The sequence below is a fragment of the Suricata suricatta genome, chromosome 5 (genome assembly GCF_006229205.1).
Source record: "Suricata suricatta isolate VVHF042 chromosome 5, meerkat_22Aug2017_6uvM2_HiC, whole genome shotgun sequence".
Taxonomy (NCBI): domain Eukaryota; kingdom Metazoa; phylum Chordata; class Mammalia; order Carnivora; family Herpestidae; genus Suricata; species Suricata suricatta.
The window spans coordinates 20,164,971-20,186,986 of NC_043704.1; the positions used below are offsets into that span (position 1 = coordinate 20,164,971).

Genomic DNA, 22,016 nt, shown 5'->3' on the forward strand with positions numbered 1-22,016 from the left:
ACAGGGACGGGCGTGTGGGACGTGGGGACAGGGACGGTGTGTGGGACGTGGGGACAGGGACGGGCGTGTGAGACGTGGGGACAGGGACGGGCGTGTGAGATGTGGGGACAGGGACGGGCGTGTGGGACGTGGGGACAGGGACGGGCGTGTGAGATGTGGGGACAGGGACGGGCGTGTGGGACGTGGGGACAGGGACGGGCGTGTGGGAGTGGGGACAGGGACGGGCGTGTGGGACGTGGGGACAAGCAGGAGCGCTAATTAAATCTGTGCACACCAAGCACTAGCCCAGAGAGGAGGGGCTTGAAGAGGGGCTGACGGGGAGGGCAGGGAGGAGTGGGCAGAGAGCTGAGGTAGCAGGCAGTAGGCGGTGCCACAGAAGCCAGTGGAAACGCGCACTCTGACAGATGGAGGGGAGCAGTGGAAGTAAGGACAGAACGGTGCCCCTTAGGGCGAAGCCGGGGAGGTGGCTGTGGCTCTGGCGAGAGCGGTTCGGTCCAGCTGTGAGGCTGTGGCAGGCGGAGGGAGGCGGGCCGTGAAGAGGATGTTCCAAGTGTAGACCCCTCTTTGAAAAACTGTGGTTGAAGAGGAGGAGGAAAGAGGGCGGGGGGTCATCAATACCTTTTTGTGTATTTAGAAGTAATAGTTTTTTCTTCTTTGTTCATTTTTAGGTACAAAACGGATTTCATAGACGAGAAAGCATCTCAGAATCCTGAGAGAATAGTCAAGCTACACAGGTAAGTGAAAATAAATTGGCTGTCATGCTAATTTATAGGAAGACTTAGGTTTATTATTACCTGAATGTAGTTACGACGGGAAGAGATGAATGTGCACCCTAGTCTGTTATTCTTACTACCGTATTTTCTGTTGGTTTGTTCATTGTTTTGGTGTGGTGGTAATTGGAAGGTTTGAACTATCTTCAGGCGCCATTGTGGTTTCTTTTCCTCATTTTATTGTTATTTTCCCGCATTTCAAGAGTTGGAAACCATTGTTTAGAAATGGGACTTTTAAAACAATTTTGAAATTGGGCAAAATATTCATTGTTACGAGTTGAACGTAATTCAGTGTGTATACAAATACGGATACTGACCAGTAGCTACGAATGTTACATAGAAGTAAGCGGGACAGGAACGTGCTCTCTGCTACAGGGACGGGCGAGGCAAGACCGTGCACAGTGGACGAGCAGAAAGCACTTCATGGCCTGTGTCTGTGTTCTCAGCCTCATGTTTTCTTGACTCAGTTAATTTTTTTCTTCTAGAAAGCTGTTCTTTGGACCATCTGTCCTATATACTGAGTTCTAAACTCTCTTATAGTGAGTTGTTATAAAGTTGTAGATTATCGGTCTTAGACCCTGGATTCACTTGAGAGCATGATGTGTTCAGTGATCTTAAAAACCTCTAAAGTTATTTATTTCAAGGTTCACTTGACTTTAATTTTCATAGTTTTAGCCATTTCACTGGAGATTGTTACCTCAGGGGCAGTTAGAGATTAAATTGAGCCACATAGAATGTTCTTGATTATGGACATCGCCTCAAAGAGAATGAATAGATTTCCCCCCAAACTACTGTAAATGATTTGATGTTGAGGTTTTATTCGTTTATTTTTAAAATCAATCAGATTTGGTGACTTCATTGATGTGAGTGAGGGTCCTCTTATTCCGAGAACAAGTGTTTGTTTCCAGTATGAAGTGTCAGCAGTTCACAATCTTCAAGCCACGCACTTGAGTCTCGTCCGAAGATTCCAGGGTCTGTCTTTGCCTGTGCACCTAAGAGTGAGTAAAGCTCAGAGTTCCAGGTCATCCAATTTGGGGGAGGATGTCATTCTGGTTCTTGATTTTATACCAGTCTGAAGGATGTAGATTTAAATTTTCATTAAATATTGTGACGCTAATATTTTGTAAAGTCATGTTTATGATGAAAACTATTTTGCTCGGAATGTAAACAGATAACTCACAAAAGAGAATTTAGTTGAAAAAGTTGATTCAAACTGAGATAGGTATTTTAATTTTTCAAATTAATATGGGGAGGGTACATTGAAGATAATTGGAGTGCATATTGGTCTGACCCCCTGGAATGTCTTTTGGCCTTAGGTGTGGCATGATCTGCTCATGACTCAGAGTCTTATTTTCCATTTTGCTCCCACCTGTTGCTAATTTTTTTTTTAGTTTTACTCTAAATCCAAGTTGGTTAACATGTAGTGTAGTAATGATTTCAGGAATAAAATTTAGTGATTCTTCAGTTCCGTGTAACGCCCAGTGCTCATCCCGGCACTGGGCATCCTCCTCAATGTCCCTTGCCCACTTCGCCCATCCCCCACCCAACACCCGTCCAGCAGCCCTGTTCTCTGTATTTCAGAGTTTCTTAGGGTTTGTCTCCCTCCCTGTTTGTATCTTATTTTTGCTTCCCTTCCCCTGTATTAATCTGTTTTGTTTCTTAAGTTCCACATGTGAGTGAAATCATATGATATTTGTCTTTCTCTGACTGATTTATTTCACTTTGCATAATACACTCTAGTTCTATCCATGTGGTTGCAAATGGCACCATTTCATTTTTTTCTTCTCCAAGAAGTATTCCATTGTGTGTGTGTGTGTGTGTGTGTACCACATCTTCTTTATCCACTCATCAGTGGATGGACATTTGAGCTCTTTCCATACTATGGCTATTGTCAGTAGTGTGGCTTTAAACACTGGGGTGCATGTGCCCCTTCGAATCACCATTTTGGTAACTTTTGGATAAATATCTGGCAGAGCAGTTGCTGGGTCGTAGGGTAGTTCTGTTCATCAGCTTTGGATTTTGAGATAGTTCACAATCTTTGTAGGTTCACGTGCAACTACCAGAAGTAACATAGAGATCCTAAGTACCTTTACCTAGTTTCCCCAATGATGACATCTTGCAGAATTTCACAACCAAAGTATGGACTTCGACCTGGTGTCTTCACAGGGCTCTCTCCTGTTGGCCATCGATAGCCACACCCACTCCCCTCTGCCCCATGCCCACCTCCCTGCCCCTGGCAACCACGCATCTGCTCTCCATTCCTGTACATTTTTGTTGCAGGAGTATCCTACGAATAGGATCATACATTATGCAATCTTTTGGGATTGGCTTTTTTCACTCAGCAGTACTTCTCTGAGGAATCATCCAAGTTGTTGTATTAACTCATGTATGTTTGTAATTGCCGAGTAGTGTTCTGTGGTGTGGGTGTACTGTAGTTTGTTGAACCATTCACCCATTAAAGGATTTTTGGGCTGTTTCTTGTTTTTTCGCTATTATGAATAAGGCTGCTGTGAACATTTTTGTAAGGGTTTTGTGTACATTTTGTGTTTTCATTTTTCTAGGATAAATGCCCAGGAGTACAGTTGCCAGGTCAAAAGGCCCATATTTAGTTTCCAGAGTTCCAGAGTGACTGCCGTTTTACCACTCCCAGCATTTGACCTTGTCGCTAGTTTTTATTTGAGCCATTGTGATAGGTTTGTAGTGACTTCTCATTGTGGTTTTCTTTTGTATTTTCCTCATGTGTTTATTTGCCATCTGTATATCTTTTTTGGTGAGAAGTTTATGTTTTTTGCTTGTGTTCTAACTGGATTGTTTGCTTTTTCACTGGTAATTTTGAGGGTTTTTTTCCTACTATATTCTAGATATTAGTCCTTTGTTAGACATGTAGTTTGCAAATAGTTTCTCTCTGCATGGTTTGTCTTTTTATCTTCCTAACAAAAGATCAGAAGTTTTGCGGATCAGAAGTTTTTAATTATTTTAATGTTTATTTTTGAGAGATTGTGAGTAGGAGAGGGGCAGAGAGAGAGGGAGACATAGAATCCGAAGCAGGCTCCAGGCTCCGAGCTGTCAGCACAGAGCCCGACGCGGGGCTCTAACCCAGCAACTGTGAGACCATGACCTGAGCGGAAGTTAGACGCCTAACCGACTGAGCCCCCCAGTTGCCCCAGAAGTTATTAGTTTTGATGAAGTCCAGTTTACCAGTTTTTCTGTTTATGGATCGTGCTTTTGGTGTTCATTCCAAGAATTCTTTCCAATTCTCCCAAGATTTGTCTTCTTTTTTATCCCTCTGAAAGTTTTATGGTTTTATATCGGTCTGTGGTGCATTTTGTGTTAAGTTTGGTCTACGGTGTGAGAGGGAGGTTGGGGTTCACGCTTCTTGCCTGTGCGTGTCACGGTGCTCCGGTGCCGTTTGCTGGAAGCGCTGTCCGTCCTCCAGTAAGTTGCTTCCGCCCTTGTTAAGAATCATTTGGGCATATTTAACGGGTCTGTTTCTGGGTTCCCTGTTCTGTCCCACTGATCTGTGTGTCTGTCCTGCCGGTGCCACAGTCTTGATAGCCGTGACCAGCTCTTCAGATCAGGGGGAGTCATTCATCCGATGTTGTTTTTATTTATGAAAATTGTTTTAACTCTCTTAGTTCTTTGTCTTTCCGTTTAATTTTAAGATAACCTTTCTATTTGACAAATCTTGCTGAGATTTTGGTAGGAATTGTGTTAAACCTGTGTATCAGTGTGGGGAGAATTGACATCTTTACTAAACTGAATCTTCTAGTCTATGAACACAGTATATCCCTTGTTTGAATTCCTCATCTCTTTGATCACGTTTTGCAGTTTTTAGCACGTGTCCTTTACATGTTCTATTTTTCTCCACGTAGCTGTTTCATTTCCTAGCTGTCCGCATTTCAGTACATGGCATCATCATCATATGCTGAGCTGTGAAGTGATCCTTGGTTTCCCTCTCATTCCCAGCCATACCCCATCCCGTCCATCAGCAGGACCTTTCAACTCAACTCTGGGCCGCGCCCTGAATCCCTCCTGAGTCCCTCGGTCACATAGCGCCTCGGCTGCACCCTCACTCTCTCCAAGTCCCTCTTACTCATCACCTGGGATGCTCCCTACCCAAAGCACATTCCCTGCTTAGTAGCCAGAATGGCCTTTTTCATACACAAACCAGATCACGTAATCCCTTTGCCCCAAACATTCCGGCGGCTTCTTGTATACAGATCCCAGCCCTGTAGCCTTCTCACACAGGCCTGCGTTATCTGGCGCTGCTGCCTCTCCGTCTTCCAGCCACACCTTGGGGTCTGCTCCAGTGGTCCATTCTGCAGTTTTCCCTCAGACATGCCATGCTGCTCCTTTCTCCAGAAGGGCTTACCTGTTCATATGGCAATTTTGCCTTTTATCATAGATTCCAGCAGGCCATTCAGGGTGACTTAGTAAAATTGATGTGGTCCTTATGGATTTGGCACAGTTTTCATCTTTGCATTCTGATGATCCCCTGCTATACAAAATTGTTAAGGATCAAGTCAGTTGGTTCTGTAATTTTATCATTGACTTCCTTAGTTGTTACTTGTTCTAGGGTAATTAGGTAAACCTCCAGGGCCGCCATTTCAGTGTGAAGACGTCAGCCGGTTCGTGGTGCATCTCTCCTTGTGATTGTGACCGTGTGGAGCATGACCTCCAGCTGGGTGCAAATGGCTATTTAAGGAAAAAACTACAACTTGTGGGAAGATGGGGCACAGTTCTGCTTCCTGTTAGGGGGACGCTGTCTGTGACGGTGATGATTGAGGACAAAAGAGGAAGAGTGGCACGTTCTTTAAAAGAGACTTAGTCTTTTCTTAAATGCCAAGTAAAATGACTGTCCCATTAAGTACCTTTCCCCCCACTCTGATCCACTTCTGTAATCACTTAGCCTCATGAATACTGCCTGCCTTTTGATGTGTTTGCCTAAAACCTCTATAAGACTCGGCTACTTTTATTTTAACTTTATTGCTGTACTTAATTCATAGTGAATCTTTTCTTTTCAAGGCACATTTCACTATATGGAATAAGCTATTGGAGAGATCTCGGAAAATGGTAAGTGTTTTTGACGGCTACTGAGTACTGCTCCATGAAGAAATTTTTATGGAAATTAAGCAACAACACGACAAAAAAGAAAAGCAAACAGAAGAAAAAAATTAATTAGTTGTCTCAGTAGCTAAAGCAGTGGTATAGTCGTTGGCTCCAGCAGAATCTTGGCAAGAGAAGCGTTGTAATGTGGCAGTTCTCTCGTTTTTATTTGTTATTATTGTGGAAGCGATGTTGTGGTGCCTGAAGAAGAATAAAGATACTGCTCTATAGTAGTGATAGTTCGTACAGGGTCCAGTGGCATTAATCAGGTCTTTGATAGATGATATTTTTTGTAAACTTAATGAACATTTAAAGAGGAAGATTTGTCGGATATATTTTAAAGCTGTCTTCACTGTTGGTTGACAAATGTGCAAATGTCCCGAGTTACTGTGTTCTGTAGTTTATTCTGTGTCATCAGTACTTTAGTGTCACAAGCAGGAATGATTATATTTCGTGACCCATTCTACCCATATTTACTCTCCCATAGACTAAGTGCTTATGCGTCAGTTACAGTCTCTGATAGCCATTCTGTAGAGCCTGGCCTCCCAAACTCATCCTGGATGTTGTAATTTCCCCTCTAGTCAAACTCGCAAATACACTCAAACTTTCTTTTTTTTATATCACTTTATTTTTTCCCAGCTTTACTTAGATGTAACTGATGCATCATTTTGTTTAAGATGTACACTGTACTGATTGATGTATGTCTGTATTGCAGTCTGATGACACATAGGCTAGCGAGCATGTCCAGCACCCACAGAGTTACATATTCTGTGTGTGAGTGTGTGTGTGTGTGTGTGTGTGTGTGTGTGTGTGTGTGGTGAGAGCTTTTAACATCTACTCTCAGCACCTTCCAGATATACCGTATCAGTAATGTTAACTCAGACTTGTTTTCTGGTTTGTTTACTCAGGAGAGTTTTTCTGTCTGGACTCTGTTTCCCTTTCTCCTCCCGTATATAAATGAAACGTCCTTCTCATTCTTCAGTACCTCACCCAAGTCCTGCCGTTTCCGTGAAACACTCTCAGAGTAATCACCGAACAAATAGCCATTCCTACAATTTCTGCTGGATTATATACCTCCTCATATAGTTTTCTAATTCATTTTGCTAGTACATTTACGTTCAGTCTGTTAACCCATTCGGTGTTTGTTATATGTGTGTCCTGCCGAATTTTGAGCTCAGCCTTTGGTAGGTGGGTTTTTGGGGATGGGTTGGGAGTTATCTCAGAGGAAGCTGCTTGCCTGAAGGCGTGGAGAGATGGAGAGCGTGGTAACTAGAACATGAACCTGAATGTCCAGTCCTACGTAGGGTGGGTGATGAGGCCAACAAGATAAGTTTCTGGGAAATAGCATATGAGGAGCTTGTCTTCCGTGAGAGGGAGTGTGCACTCCCCGCCTGAAGGTGATCGCAGGCCACAGGAGAATTTGAAACACGAAGGGACCTGTTGGTCAGCTCTCCCTGTCCGAGAGCCCTGGGACAGCAGGGAGCAGAGCTGTGACATGAGCCCGCGATCCTGCCAGAGGGATGGAAGAGAGCAGATCCTGAAGTTTGGGTGTGGCAGCGAGAGCCAGAGTTCACGGGACGTTGATTGAAACGTGCACATAAGACAGCTGGGTTCCCTAGAGGCGGGTTTGGGTGGGCAGAGCCCCTCACCGGGGTAGGGAATGCACGACGTGGGGCAGGTGTTGTGGTGAGGGGTACAGGTTAGCTGTTTGATTGATGTGTGTGAGTGACACAGGATGGAGACGGACGTACAGGTCCCTATTTGTACTAAACCGGGAGTATCTGAGGCTTAAAATAGAATTCTACCTCCCAAGAAACTCTGTTGATTTAAAATACTGTGTTACAGTATTACTGGTATTTTTCTCACACTGAGGATTTCGTTTTGTAACTGAAAAATAAGACGACAAACCTGAGAAGCCTGGATGGATGCCTCAGATTCTGTTCTTAATGGAATGGTACTTTACTTGATCATTTCCGTTGGGATCCTGGCCCTGTAAGTCTCCTCCTCGTTCTCCTCACCCTTCTGTAATAATTACTAACGAAGGAGGAGGACCAGGGCCGTTAGAGGAGAAGGACTGTGGGGTGATTTGAAATGGTGGGGGACTGGTAGAACTGAAAGTGGTTATGATTAGAATCGTAAAGCTGTTCATGTTTCTACAGGTAACTGAAGATCAAACTAGACCTACAGAAGAAAGTGCATCGACCCAGCAACTTCCTAAAAATTAAATATGTATAGTAAATTAAAATAAAAGTTTTCTACAAAATGTTTGTATGGGCTTATAAAGATTAACTGTCTTTTTCTCCCTAAGATTTATACTAATTTATACCTTTTCCTTTCTTTAAAGGATAAGACAGCTTATGCTAGGCACAATAAAAATTTTACCAGAAACAACTCTGTACCCTCCTGCTCTCCAGATAGAACACTTTGATAGGTTTTCTCCAGTCCTTTTTTCTACCTGTATAAACATACGTACAAATACAAATAGAATCTAGAATCTTTTAAAAACAAAGGATCATACTGGTTTCCATTTTTGCTATTTTATTATTTTTTATTTTTGAGAGTGAATGGGAGAGGTGCAGGGGGCGCGGATAGAGGATCTGAAGCAGGATCCATGCTGACAGCAGTGACCTGAAGTGGGGCTGAGACTCATGAGCTGCAAGAGCCACAGTTGGACCCTCAACTGACCGAGCCACCCAGGCGCCCCCATTTTTGCTGTTTCAATCAATGATACCATAAACATTTTTGTATAAAATGTTTAAGTGTTTCGTGGACAGATTAGTTGAGTGTTGACTAAGTTAGCAGTATTTCCTATGTTCTGGCCATGGTGCTAAGCCTTTCACATGGAATCTGTTATTTAATCCTCACAATGTGTTGAGAAGGTGTTTTCTATCTTTTTTTTTAAATGTTTATTATTGAGACAGAGAGAAACAGAGCATGAATAGGGGAGGGGCAGAGAGAAAGAGGGAGACACAGAATCTGAAGCAGGCTCCAGGCTTTGAGCTGTCAGCACAGAGCCGGATGTGGGGCTCGAGCCCACGAACCTTGAGATCATGACCTGGGCTGACATCAGAAGCTCAACTGACTGAGCCACCCAGGCGCCCCGGTGTTTCCATCTTGTAAGTAAGGAAACCAACGGATGTCATAGGAATAGATTCTGCTGGTAGAATTATTGACAGATGCTACCAGATCTTAGCCTCCACAAGGTTTTGCCAAATGGCAGTCCCAACACCAGTGTCTGGGAGTGCCTGCTTCCCGTGTCTGGGGCAAGTCTTGGTTATCAGCCTTTTTAAAACTGGCCAGAAAAATCTCTTCCCGTTCTGGGTTGAACACGGCTTTCTGGGCTTAGTGCACAGGTTTCTTCTGAAGATTTGCTTTTTCCCTGGGTGGGGGGAATCTACTTCCTCCTAGAGACCATCTCTTCCTGTTCCTGTGTGAACAGTGTCATCGTGCTGGAATCTGGGAAGTTCCATCTTGAGAAGCAGCATCTACCAGGCGAGCCCTTGCACGTCTGAAGGACCTTTGTTCTGCAACTTAGTGGTCAACTGGTGAGGTAGAGAACTGTAGACTGACAAGTAATTTTATATCAAGATTTTAAAAGCAACTCGGGGTGCCTGCGTGGCTCAGTCGGTTAAGTGTTCGCCTTCTGGCTTCGGCTCAGGTCGTGGTCTCACGGTTCGTGGGTTCGAGCCCCGCGTCGGCTCTGTGCTGACTGCTAGCTCAGAGCCTGGAGCCTGCTTCGGATTCTGTGTCTCCCTCTCTCTCTGACCCTCCTCTGCTCGTGCTATCTCTCTGTGTCTCTCAAAACTAAATAAAACTTTAAAAATAAATAAAAAATAAAAGCAACTCAGGTTATCTTCTGGCATCTGATGTCGCTAATTAAAAGCCTGATATCCTGTCTGATTTTATTCCTTTTTATATAAACTATTCTCCAAAACCCTCCTCCTCCAGATCACCTGCCCTGCCACACACCCACGTGCAGACACATGGGTACTTTTAGGCCCTTGGTGTTCTTGATGTTATAAAGTATTAACATTTCATATCTAGATTTTTAATTCTCCTGGTGCTTCCAATTTTTACAACTCTTTTGAGCTCTAGGGAATTTTTCTTTTTAAACACTCCTTTTTCTGGTTCTCTAATACCTTTTAGATGGATTTGGATCTTATGTATTTTCTCCCTCCTTTCTTTCTTTCTTTCTTTCTTTCTTTCTTTCTTTCTTTCTTTCTTTCTTTCTTTCTTTCTTTCTCTCTCTCTCTCTCTCTCTCTCTCTCTCTCTCTCTCTCTCTCTCTCTCTCTCTCTCTCCCCCTCCCTCCCTCCCTCCCTCCTTCCTTCCTTCCTTCCTTCCTTCTGCATTTATATCCATAACTTTTTAATTGAAATTCATGTTTAACAGACACAGTGTATCTGTCTGAATCTTTTTTTTTTTTAAAGTAGGCTCCATGCCCAATGTGGGACTTGAACTCATGATCCTGAGATCAAGAATTGCATGCTCTACCAGAGAGCCAGTCCTCTCTGTGACTGAAGAACGAATAGAGTTATATTCATTTATTTCCTGCTCCCCGAATTCTCTCTTTCCTCAAGTGATAGATTTTCTTGCTTATCTCAGTTTTTCATGTTTCAGGGTTTTCTCCCCAGCCCCCCAAATCTAGTGATTGTTGGTTGTTAGTTTTGGTTAGAAGCGTGGTTATGGGGAGACAGGATGGCAGCTCTGTGGTGCAGACGAGGTGTAGTTCTCCCGAGGGTGAGCACTGATGCTGCTGTTACCGTGGGGTCTTCGGTCTTGGTGACAGATGTCTACACTGACCGCTGTTGCTCTTCCCAGACAGTTCTTTCACTTCTTTCATGAGATCCCTCCAGTAGTTTGCCTGGGGGGAAATAACCTGGATTCAGGCCCTCCTGGATTTGGAGATCGGGGAGGTGGGGCTGAAGTCACTTGGTTTGTATATAGACCTTTAATCCCCGTTTTAGCTCCTCATCTGTCTTCGACCACCTCTGGGCTTCTCCGGGCCCATGTGGGCAGCTCGGCTCTCTCTTCAGATGGGCTCCCTCCGCATAGTATAGGTGGTGCCATCCTCTACTGTTGTATTAGTCCCATCTTCTGGAACTTGCTGGAAATTTCTTTGCTGCTGCTTTCCTCTCCTATCCCCTTTGTGGATCTATACTTTGATTTTTTTTTTTTAATATGAGCTCTTTTAAACCTACAGAAAAATGCAGAACTTAACACTTATTTGGGTGGACTTTTGTCATGCTTTTTGGGTACCTAGCACTGCTTGAACATCCACTCTGGTCACTTCCTCCGTTATGGATCTTCTCTCACCAAGTAGAAGGCTGGAACTTCCAAAATTTCCTTGCAGCCAGGGCTCAGCACGGCTCCACACCCCACGTGGGACTTGAACTCACGATCCTGAGACCAAGAGTCACATGCTCTCCCCACTGAGCCAGCCTCGCTCAGCAAGAGTCACCAGTCAGACACACCTGTGTGAAATTTGGGAGTGACACCGTGAAGACAGAGTGGCACATGGGATCTATTGTGTTGAGGGGAGCAGTGACTCGTGGCTTTCAAGGCAGCAGGGGTGCAGGGTGCTGTGCTCAGTAGGTCCACCTGCAGCTCCTCTGGGGTGAGGGCATGTTTGAAGCTTTGTAACCCGGTTTCCAAGCGAGAGCCCATTTGTGAGCCATTTGTTTTCTGCATAAACTGCATATAGTTTATAGTATATATATGGGGGGGGGTAGGAGAGGATCCTGTTCCCAAGGACGATTGTTGCTGTGTGGCCACTACCCAAGTGTAACCATTGTTAACCTTTTCCCTTATTTACTTCAGATCTTTTTGTTTTTAAATAAAAAGGTACCTCTTCATTGAAAATCTTCCTCTTCTCATTTCCTTCCAAGAACGACTCTCCTCTTCGTGTATATCTGGACCCTTCGTGATACGCACTGTATCGTATCCTCCACGTTTTAAACTAAACATAATTGGGGCTCCTGGGCGGCTCAGTCAGTTAAACATCCGACTTTGGCTCAGGTCAGGGTCTCACCATTCGTGGGTCAAGCCCCACATCGGGCTCTGTGCTGACAGCTCGGTGCCTGGAGCCCGCTTCGCATTCTGTGTCTCCTTCACTCTCTTTCCGTCTCCCACTCATGTTCTGTCTCTATCTCTGTCTCTCAAAAATAAATAAACATTAAAAAAAATAAACTTAACATAATTGGTTTCATGCACCATATCCTCTTGAAATGTCTTACTCAGCATTATGTTTTCATGTTTAACATGTTGATATGTGCATAGCTGGCTAATACATGTAGTATTCCGTTGTATGAGTAATCCCACGATCAATTCATTTCTCCTACTGATGGCCATTGAGGACGGTCTTTTTAGTATCACAAAAAGAACATTCTTGTCTATGTGTCTTTGTGTACACGTTGGAGGTGGGACACGGATCTTCAACTCTACTGACTGTGACTAGTCCCCCCAATGGTTGTACCGGTTATTCCCTGTCCGCGGAGATAGTTCTGTCCCGCTCTCGCTCACACGCACTCGCCATCGTCAGACATTCAGGTTGATTGGATGTGCCTGAGCCTGTCATTTGATTTAGTTTGTTTAATACTGAACAGAACAGAGACCCTGATGTCTGGTTTTTTTGTTTAACAAGTTTTCCTCTTCTCTGAGTTACCAGTTTACCGCCATTGCCTTTTTATTTTTTTCTCACCAACCGGATCTTTTGTCCTTTTAACAGGAATTCTGTGTATATTCAGAAACTTAAACCTTTGTCACTGTACATATCTTCTCTAGTCTGCCTTACCTTTTAACTTTGTGCTGTCTTTATTTTTAAGGTGGTCAAAATTACCCATCTTTTCCTTTATGATGTATACGTGTTTAAGAAATTTAAGAAAGCCTTTTCTGACTTGAAGTAGCACTGGGTGTTGTGTGCAAGTGATGAATCACTAAATTGAATACCGGAAACTGATGTTAACCCTGTATGTTAACTCACTGGGATTTAAATACAAACGTGAAGAAAAGGCATCATTCTGTATTTTTTAATATTTTCAAGTCTCGTTTGTCACATTTTTTAGCTGTACACTTGAAGTTTAATTTTCCATCTAGAGTGAGGGGAGGAGCCTAATTTTGATCCCTTCCTACCCCACGTGGATAGTTATTTTTTATCATGTATTTTCTCTCCACTCTTGGTGCTTCCGCCACGCTATCCTGTATCCGAGTCCTTCACGGAGGGAGGGGCCTTCACCGGCCCGTTTGTCTGCCCTGAGCCGCTGTCAGCAGTGTTCATTAGTACAGCTTTCTAGCATGTTCTGAGTTCCTACTCTCCTTGTTCAAAATTGTTGTGGTTATCGGAGGACCAGCTTGTCCGCTTCTGAGCGACTTCACCTAAAATCTGTTTTTCTGATTCTGGAATTTCCTCACCAGGTTTCTTTAATGTTAAATCTTTTTTGTTTCTTTTGGCTTTCTGTGTCATGATGTGTTAGGTTTTCTCTTTAAAACAAAACAAAACAAAACACACTGGAGGGACTTGCTCCCGGGTGGCTCAGTCAGTTAAGTGTTCGACTTGGGCTCAGGTCATGATCTCAGGGTTCACTAGTTCGAGCCCCGCGTCGGGCTCTGTGCTGACAGAGCCTGTGTCTCCCTCTCTCTCTGCCCCTCCCCCTCATGCGCTCTGTTTCGCTCTCTCAAAGATAAATAAACATACATTAAAAAATAATTTAAAAAAAAGCATGGAGGCATCATTTTTTCCCTTAAATCTATGTTCCTGAAAGATTGTAGACCCGACAATTTCTGCTGTAATTAAATCGGTGTTTGCTCAATATTTTGAGACTGTTGTTAGCACAGTGTATTCTGGTTTTACGTTTTTATGACTTGCTGGCAAATTGTTTCATTTTTATCATTAAATAAGTCTTCTGTATTCCTTATAATTATTTTATTCCCTTTAATCTGGTTTCCTTAATCTATTTTTTTTTTAATCTGGTTCTTTTATTACCTTGGAGGTTTTTTTTTTTTTTTTTTTTTTTTGAGGGAGAGAGTATGAGTAGGGGAAAGAGGCAGGAGGAAAGAGAAAGGGAGACAGAGGGGGAGAAAATCTTAAGCAGGCTCCACGCTCAGCCCAGAGTCTGACGGGGGCTCGATCCCACCACCCTAGGATCATGACCTGAGCTGAAATCAAGAGTCTGATGCTCAGTGACTGAACCACCCAGATGCCCCTTACTTTGGGTTTTTGTTAATCTTTTCTTGGTATATGTTTTTCTGTCCCTTTACTCTCTCAACTTTTCAACTTTTTTTTCTTTTTTCTTTTGGTCTTTATGTTTCAAGTCTGTTTTGCAAACAGTATAAAACTGTTGTTTTCTTTTAAAATCCAGTCTTGGAATTACTGTCCTTTAATAGATAAGCTTTAGTATGTGTACATTTTACTGTGATTCCCTATTTCTTACATTTTCTTGTTTATTGCCAAGTGTTAGATCGATCTGATTTTTCGTATTTTCTCTTCTATTTTAGAAGTTACACATTTTGTTCCTATTTTTTCAGTAGATAGTATTGCATTTATAGGTGTACCATTTTTTTTTAATTTTAAATGTTTTTAATTTATTTTTGAGATACAAAGACAGTGCGAGCCGAGGAGGGTCAGAGAGAGAGGGAGACAGAATCTGAAGCAGGCTTCAGGCTCTGAGCTAGCTGTCAGCACAGAGCCCAATGGGGGCTCGAACCCACAAACTGTGAGATCATGACCTGAGCTGAAGCTGCATGCTTAACCAACTGAGCCACTCAGATGCCCCGTAGGTGTACCATTATTTAATCAGTCCTGTTGATGGTTGATTTTTAATTTTTGCTATTAAAGTAATGCTTCAAGTAACCTTAAACATATGATTCTATACATGTGTTTGTAGTTCTAGAATATAAATTCTTATAGGATCCTGTGGATCAAAGAATACATGTATTTTAAGTTTTGATAATGTAGATAAATATAAATCTATTCAAATGAGTAGATTTTAGGTTTCGTACATGATTAAATATATTGAAAGAATGGAAAAATAATTGGAAATTTTTAGGAGAGACTACTACTGCAATGTTATTTTGTTTTATTTTTTAAATTTATAAAATTTTTTTAATGTTTACTTCTGAGAGAGAGAGAGAGAGAGAGAGAGAGTGTGTGTGTGTGTGTGTGTGTGTGCGTGCGTGCACGCGCGTGAGTGTGTGTGAGAGAGAGAGAGAGAATGAGCAGGGGAGGGGCAGAGAGAGGGAGACACAGACCTTGAAGCAGGCTCCAGGCTCCGAGCTGTCAGTCCAGATCCTGATGCAGGGCTCAAATTCCTGAACCGTGAGATCATAACTTGAGCTGAAGTCAGATACTTAACTGACTGAGCCACCCAGTCACCCTGAAAATTTCTTTCTTTTTAAGTAGGTTCATACCCAGCATTGAACCCAATGCAGGGCTTGAACTCATGCCTCTGAGAGGAGCTGAGATAAGGGTCTGATGCTAAACCGACTGAGCCACCTACCCCTGCAATGTTATTTCTAAAGGATCTTGAAGTTGGGTATTATTGTCAAGCCTGCTTGTAGTGATTAAAAGAAGTTTTCCTATATATTTTTTCAATAATGGAATTTTTTTCTTTTAATGTTTACTTATTTTTGAGACAGAGAGAGGCAGAGCATGAGTGGGGGAGGAACAGAGAGAGAGGGAGACACAGAATCCAAAGCAGGCTCCAGACTCTGAGCTCTCAGCACAGAACCTGATGCGGGGCTCGAACCCACAGATCTCAATATCATGACCTGAGCCAAAGTCGGATGCTTAACTGACTGAGCCACCCGGACACCCCAATAATGGAATTTCTTAAAATGAATCAGGAGATGGCCTTCTTTATCTGCAGAATTTAGGAAAAGCCAAACTGATGGCTTGAGCTGTCTGTAATGAGTCCGTTCAGATCCACCTGAGAAAGAGTTCTAGTCGGAACATATACATATGCCAGGTATAGATAGTCTCCAACATCAGAACATGCTGCATTTCCAAAGTCGGTGGAGACTTGGATACATTTCCCCATTCCACTTAAACAACTCTGAGCAAGGTTCTGAGCTGAGTGGGATACAGAAAAGGATAAAATGGTCTTTGCTGCAGGAGCTCATGATCTGGATGAGAGGACAACATGTATGCAAATCACAAATGCAGGGCACAGCGTGAGGCACTTTTTTTTTTTTTAAATAAGGGAGCTACAAGCTGTACTTTGGGGGAACAGAGGAGAAAGAGCATGCTGGATGGAACCCTTTCCAGCGTTCTTTGCCTATGTGCTTGACATGGGCGAAATGATCAGAAATTGTCAGCATTTGGGAAAGGAATGTATTTTCATAAGTGGAGACTGGATATCTTTATGGTTGAAGCGTTGGCAGTACAAGGTGAGACAGGACAGCGGTGACATTTTGTGATTGTTGCTTAAGTCAGCCCACTCTTTCCAAGGCAGGAACCAGCACCCAACCCTTCTCTCTGACCTTCCCTAACAGCTGCTCCAAGCACCAGCCGATACTTTGGGCATGGATAGTCCAAGGTCATTGGTTAGTTGCAGCTGATTTCAGTGGGCAACTTTCAAGTCAGGTGGATTTTATGGAGATGGTTAGGATGATTTTGGTGGGGAGGGCTGATGGGATCTGAAAATGCTGCTCATCCCCCTGATCAATGACAGGGCGCCTCCCCAGGCCACCGTGTTGCAGAACCTCTTATTACACAGAATAAACCGGTGAATGAACAGTAAACAGAATTGCATCTGTGCGTTGCAGGATTTCTGCTGAGCACCGCTCCCAGCAGTCACATCAACAGTAGCACTGGGCATAAGCCACGGCTTCTCAGTTGGTTTATGCACCACGTGCATCTGGGTCACTTGGTTAGCTTGGTGAAAGGGTAGTTTCCTTAGCTCCACCACAGGGTCGGGAGCTCTGGGGTGGGATCCTGGGAGCCTGCACCTGGACAAGTTTTCAGAGTGAGAATCACTGCCCCAGCTCTTCAGTTACGTGTAGAATTTTTCAGTCCTTTGTTTGCCGTGATGAACTTCTATTTACCAAAGATCACCTCTTTGAGCCCATGGATATAAAGTGAAATGTTCATGGTATTTAAACTTACTAATTTTTACAATTGGACCTGGAATAAAGCTATACATCTGCAAGATGGTGAACTGGACCTCATCGGTATTACTTCTGATAGTGCAGTCATTTACACACCCAACCAGTTACGGTGCAATGTGTTCGATGCTAGTGACCTGGGAAATCCCTGAATTCTGCAGAGGAGGGAGGACGAGTGATATTTGAGAAATCTATCTTAAAAAAAACCCCATTACCTTGAGTGGTTAGGAAAATATGTGTTAACCAGCTGGTGAGGAGTACAGGCACATTTGGATCTAATAGCAGCAGGAAAAACCCCAAACCCTTGATGTGTACATTAGTTCCACATCCTTATTGCCATGGGAGTATTCGAAGTGCAGAGTGGAAAGCAGAACTCTTACGTGCAAATTTTATCTGTTGGTTTCACTGTTTCCAGTCATTATTACTAGAAAACCACCTCATGGGTCAGCTCTTGTTGAGAGTGCTTCCCATTTATAGACTTCTTTTCTTCAAGCTCTTTTCCCTCTTTGACCAAAGTACTGGTCATCTTTTTATTTTTGGAAAAGTTCTTGTACTCTGTTTTCTATATATTCTTCAGTCTCCTGACTGTGTTCCCCCCGCCCTGTCCTTGTTCTATTTTTTTTTTTAGCTACTGGGTCCTACTGCTGACAGTAAATAGAACAAGTCTGGTCTCTAATTCAGCAAACTTCTGGGGAAATGGGTAAGATCCTAGGCAACCCTCTTGACACTCAAGTTTTTTGTTGCTGTTGTTGTTGTTGTTGTTAAAGAAACCATGTCCTGCATAACTTAGTGCTTCATTTGATTCATTATTCTGGGTTCCTATTACCTTCTCCATCTAACACAGAACCCACTATGACGTCAAGCACCCTTAGTTTGTCACTTCAACACACACACACACACACACACACACACACACACACACACACACTTCGTTGCTGCTTACCCCTTCCTCCAACCTAAACACACACCCAGTCTTAGGCACGTTCCAAGAGTTTTGGGCACGACTGAACATAACGGTCAAGAGAACTCCATCTAAGACCAAGAGATCAGGAACCAGCATCCCAGTGAGACCAGAGCTGGGCATCAGAGGAAACCCAGTCACCCTGGCAAATCTAGGATCTCTGGGTTGTCACCCAGAGATTATTGTTGGGTTGGAGCTAATGGGTCACCCGGAAGATGAGCTACAGTAGATCATTTGATTTAATGCCTGAAATTTAGAAGTTTTAAAGCTAGTGTTCATTTAGCACGTGACGCATAATAGACATCACACGCTCTGCATGCACTATTTCACTAAGCCCACCATCCTTCTGAAATATAGTCATCATTTTACTGGTGAGAAAACTGAGGCTTACAAAGATTAAGGAACTCATCCAAGTTTTGTGTGGTCTAGTGCTTTTCCAATAAATCATTTCACAGCACAGTTTTTCTTAAGCTGCCTTTTTGATATTCATAGCTTTTCATTAGAACAGCAGGAAAAGGATACCTGATCAGTCTACAACATTCCTAACCCTCTGGCTGTAGGCAGCAAGTAGGCAGGGTTTTGGAGAATTGGGACTCAAAACGAGGACTCCTCTTAAGAGATTAGCAGTGCAGAAAAACTGCAGTCTGAAGAAACGCCCTTGAATTAGACGTGTCTCCATTCAGGGCTCCAAAAAGCCAGAGGTTCATTTCAAGGGCTAAGAGGAGAAATTTATCTTGGCAGCACACAGAGCTTGAACACAAATGCGGCTAGGCTGAAGGGATGCACTCGGATGAGAATACCATTTCCCAGGGGTCACGGCTGTTCCCTTGGTATTCTCATAATTTTTTCCCATTGTCTTTTTTGTTTGTTTTTTTGGTGTGAATGACTTCTGAAGTTACAGTTTGTACTTTGCAAAAGAAAAAAGGTCATAACAGAAACATGATTAAAAAATATTTTTAAATGTTTATTCATTTTTGAGAGACAGAGACAGAGCGTGAGTGGGGGAGGGGTAGAAAGAGAGGGAGACACAGAATCCAGAGCAGGCCCCAGGCTCTGAGCTGCCATTACAGAGCCCCACGTTGGGCTCCAACTCATGGACCATGAGATCATGACCTGAGCTGAAGTCAGTCACCCAACCAACTGAGCCACTCAGGCACTCCAGAAAAAAATGATTTTAAATCAACTAAAAACTAAAAGGGATTTATTTGGTTACAGTGCATAACCATTTGACAAAATGTTGAGAAGAGTTGTTAATACAAGTATACATTAAATATGCTAACAATTACAATTAACTATTTGTAATTGCTATAGTCAATTATGGGGGGAAATTACATAGGTAGCCAAACTTGAAAAAACTGCAATTTTACTATAACATTAATTTAACACTTTGTATTTTACAAAATAGTTCTCTATATCATGTAAGACTCAGACCAACCTTGTAAAGTGTTAGCCACATTCTGTGGATGAAGAAACAGGGCTTAGAGAGGAAAAGTGGATTCTCTGACCCTATGACATTATTATGTAGTCAAGCTACTATAATTGAACATAGGTTTGGGACTTAATTTCAAATATGAAATTTTTAAAATTAAGTCTTTGTATCTTGTAGGCAAAAGACAGAAGTCTCATGTGAATTGAGAAAATATTTCATTAAAAATATTTTAAATATTTAAACACATTAAAATAACATATTGATTCATATAATAATTAATACATTAATATATTATAAATATAACATAATAACTGCCTTATATTTTTAATATATTCTAAAATATTCTTAAAAACATTTGATTTTTAATAAACAAATTCATCATCACAGCCTTTCCATTCCCTCTTAAGTTTCAAACAAAAGTCCTAACTTTATTAAGAAAAACATCTTGAAGTGCTACCTTTAAAGTTGTCTGAATAGGAAATTGTTAAACGAGGGTAAAAAAATACCTACTTTTCTGTTTTAAAATGTTGCCCGACATTCCATGATGTAAACACAGGGTAGCAGTCCTTCCAATTTTTAACTACAAAGATATTCTAGAAATTTCTTTCAGAATGGGTTCAGTCCATATTTCTTTCAGCTGATTTATGAAAAATACTTATGGGCAGTTCTAATGAATCAACCATAACTCTGAATTTAAAAAGTGACACGAATACATTTTCCACTAAAAGACTCAAAAATGGGGGCTTGGAGGATTAAAGTAAAAATGTGTGCCTTCAGACTACTGCTGATCCATCTTTTAAATGACCTTTACTCTGTTAAAACTGCATTTGGGGTGGAACATCCCAGTGGCCAGATGATGATGAACAGAAAATGAGAAAGCTTGAAGTCTTCAGTGTATCCAGCAGGTGACTCACGCTTCTTTGTCACCCTCCCTCCCACGGCGGCTAGTTGTTCCGTGTGAATGCTAGTAACAGGCATGATACCCTGTTAATGCTAACATGTAGGAGTCAGTCGGAGGTAAAAACCCCTATCACGATTAGCATTAACAGCATACAGCCTCCAGCAAGCCTCCAGCACTCAGATGATGAGGCATAAAGAATCTAAACCACAGATTTCCCCTTCCAGGTCCACGCCACCTGCAAGAGAGAGAGAAAAGGTTGGGTGTGCACATATGGTTATAGAGCTGGAGTGAGGGAATATAAATCTGAAGGCAAATATGGCCTTTATCTTCTTTTTCAGGGAGAGAGTTAGCTCATTAAATCCTAGGAAGTCATTTGTTGGAAAGGGTAGAGGAATTGGCAATTACGAGAACTTTTTCCTTTACGTCTACTTGAAGACTATTTTTCAATTTATGTTTTAGGGATGTCTGGGTAGCTCAGCTGGTGGAGCAACTGACTCTTGATTTTGGCTCAGGTCATGACATCAGGGTGGCGAGTTCCGAACGGAGTATGGAGCCTGCTTAGGACACACTCTCTCTCTAAAAATGATGTTTTAAACTAGTTGTGAATTACTTATACGTATGTATCATCCTTTTTTCTTAATGTTTATATTTGAGAGAAAGAGAGCATGAGTGGGGAGGAACAGAGAAAAAGGGTGACACAGACTCTGAAGCAGGCTCCAGGCTCTGAGCTGTCAGCACAGAACCTGAAGTGGGACTCGAACCCACAAACCATGAGATCATGACCTGAGCCCAAGTCGATTGCTTAACGGACTGAGCCACCTAGGCGCCCCTGTCTCACCTTCTTTTAAAATGAAACAAAACAGCTCTTCAAAAGTTGCCAAGTAATAAAATGCAAAGAGGGGATTGTGAATTTGACAGTACTATCATTTTTGATTTATGTTTTACCTGGGAACCAGATGATTTAAGTACAAGGCCAAAAAATATTCAACATAGTACTTTATGATTTTTAAGAATTAAACCTGAATTAGCCTGAATTAGAAAGGTTGAGTTCAGGCTAGATGTTTATTCTGTAGTACACAGTTGAGGCTTTACTTTTATTTTTTCTCAAGAGATACAGTACACGTAATGGGGTGGGGGTGTCTCTCCTACACATGAATTCATCATAAAATGGCCCCATCTGCTATTTAGAGATTCCTGTGGCGAAAGTACTACCCAGTGGCTTTGGGTTTTGATCTACGTCAAGGAAGTATGACTTAAAAGTGCTGTTTCTCAAACTTCTTGTCTTCATCAAGGAGATTAAAAAAAGAAAAAGATGAATTTGCTACTTCCTGTTAGAGTTTGATTTTACTCTCTCAGATAAAGTGACATTTCTCCCACAAGCTTCTGGTTTCAGTGTTGCTACAGCAGAGCCTAGAAGTTAGAGTCCCATTCAAGTGTGTGGTCTCTTCCGTGCTCGAGGGGAATTACCTTCTCCTTTATGTCATCATGAAACCAGCTAGATGTAAAACTGTGATTAACTTCAAAAGAAATGTATAAAGTTAAAAATTCCCCAATGAATGTATTTTGACAGAGCAGAATACCGTGGTCTGGAAATTTCCAAGCCAAGGAAATATATCATTCTTACTGATAGTAATTTTTTTTCTTAACTTTGCTGTTTTTTTGAGATGAATTAACTTAAGGATGAAGTGTTTTGAACGATGACATCAATGCAGGATTTTAAGTTTTACAGATTTTTCAGTCAATCAAGATT

The 22,016-nt window shown here is 42.3% G+C and overlaps 1 protein-coding gene across 1 annotated transcript in view; it reads left to right on the forward strand.

Moving 5' to 3' along the window:
• Positions 1-8,143, forward strand: part of MRPL39 (mitochondrial ribosomal protein L39) — a 17,396-nt gene extending 9,253 nt beyond the window's left edge. The window contains exons 5-8 of the mRNA XM_029938682.1: positions 669-734; positions 1,615-1,768; positions 5,796-5,843; positions 8,036-8,143. Of these exons, the coding sequence (XP_029794542.1) occupies positions 669-734; positions 1,615-1,768; positions 5,796-5,843; positions 8,036-8,101 (334 nt within the window). The 3' untranslated portion in view covers positions 8,102-8,143. The remainder of the gene's footprint in view (positions 1-668; positions 735-1,614; positions 1,769-5,795; positions 5,844-8,035) is intronic.
• The last annotated feature ends 13,873 nt before the right edge of the window (positions 8,144-22,016 follow it).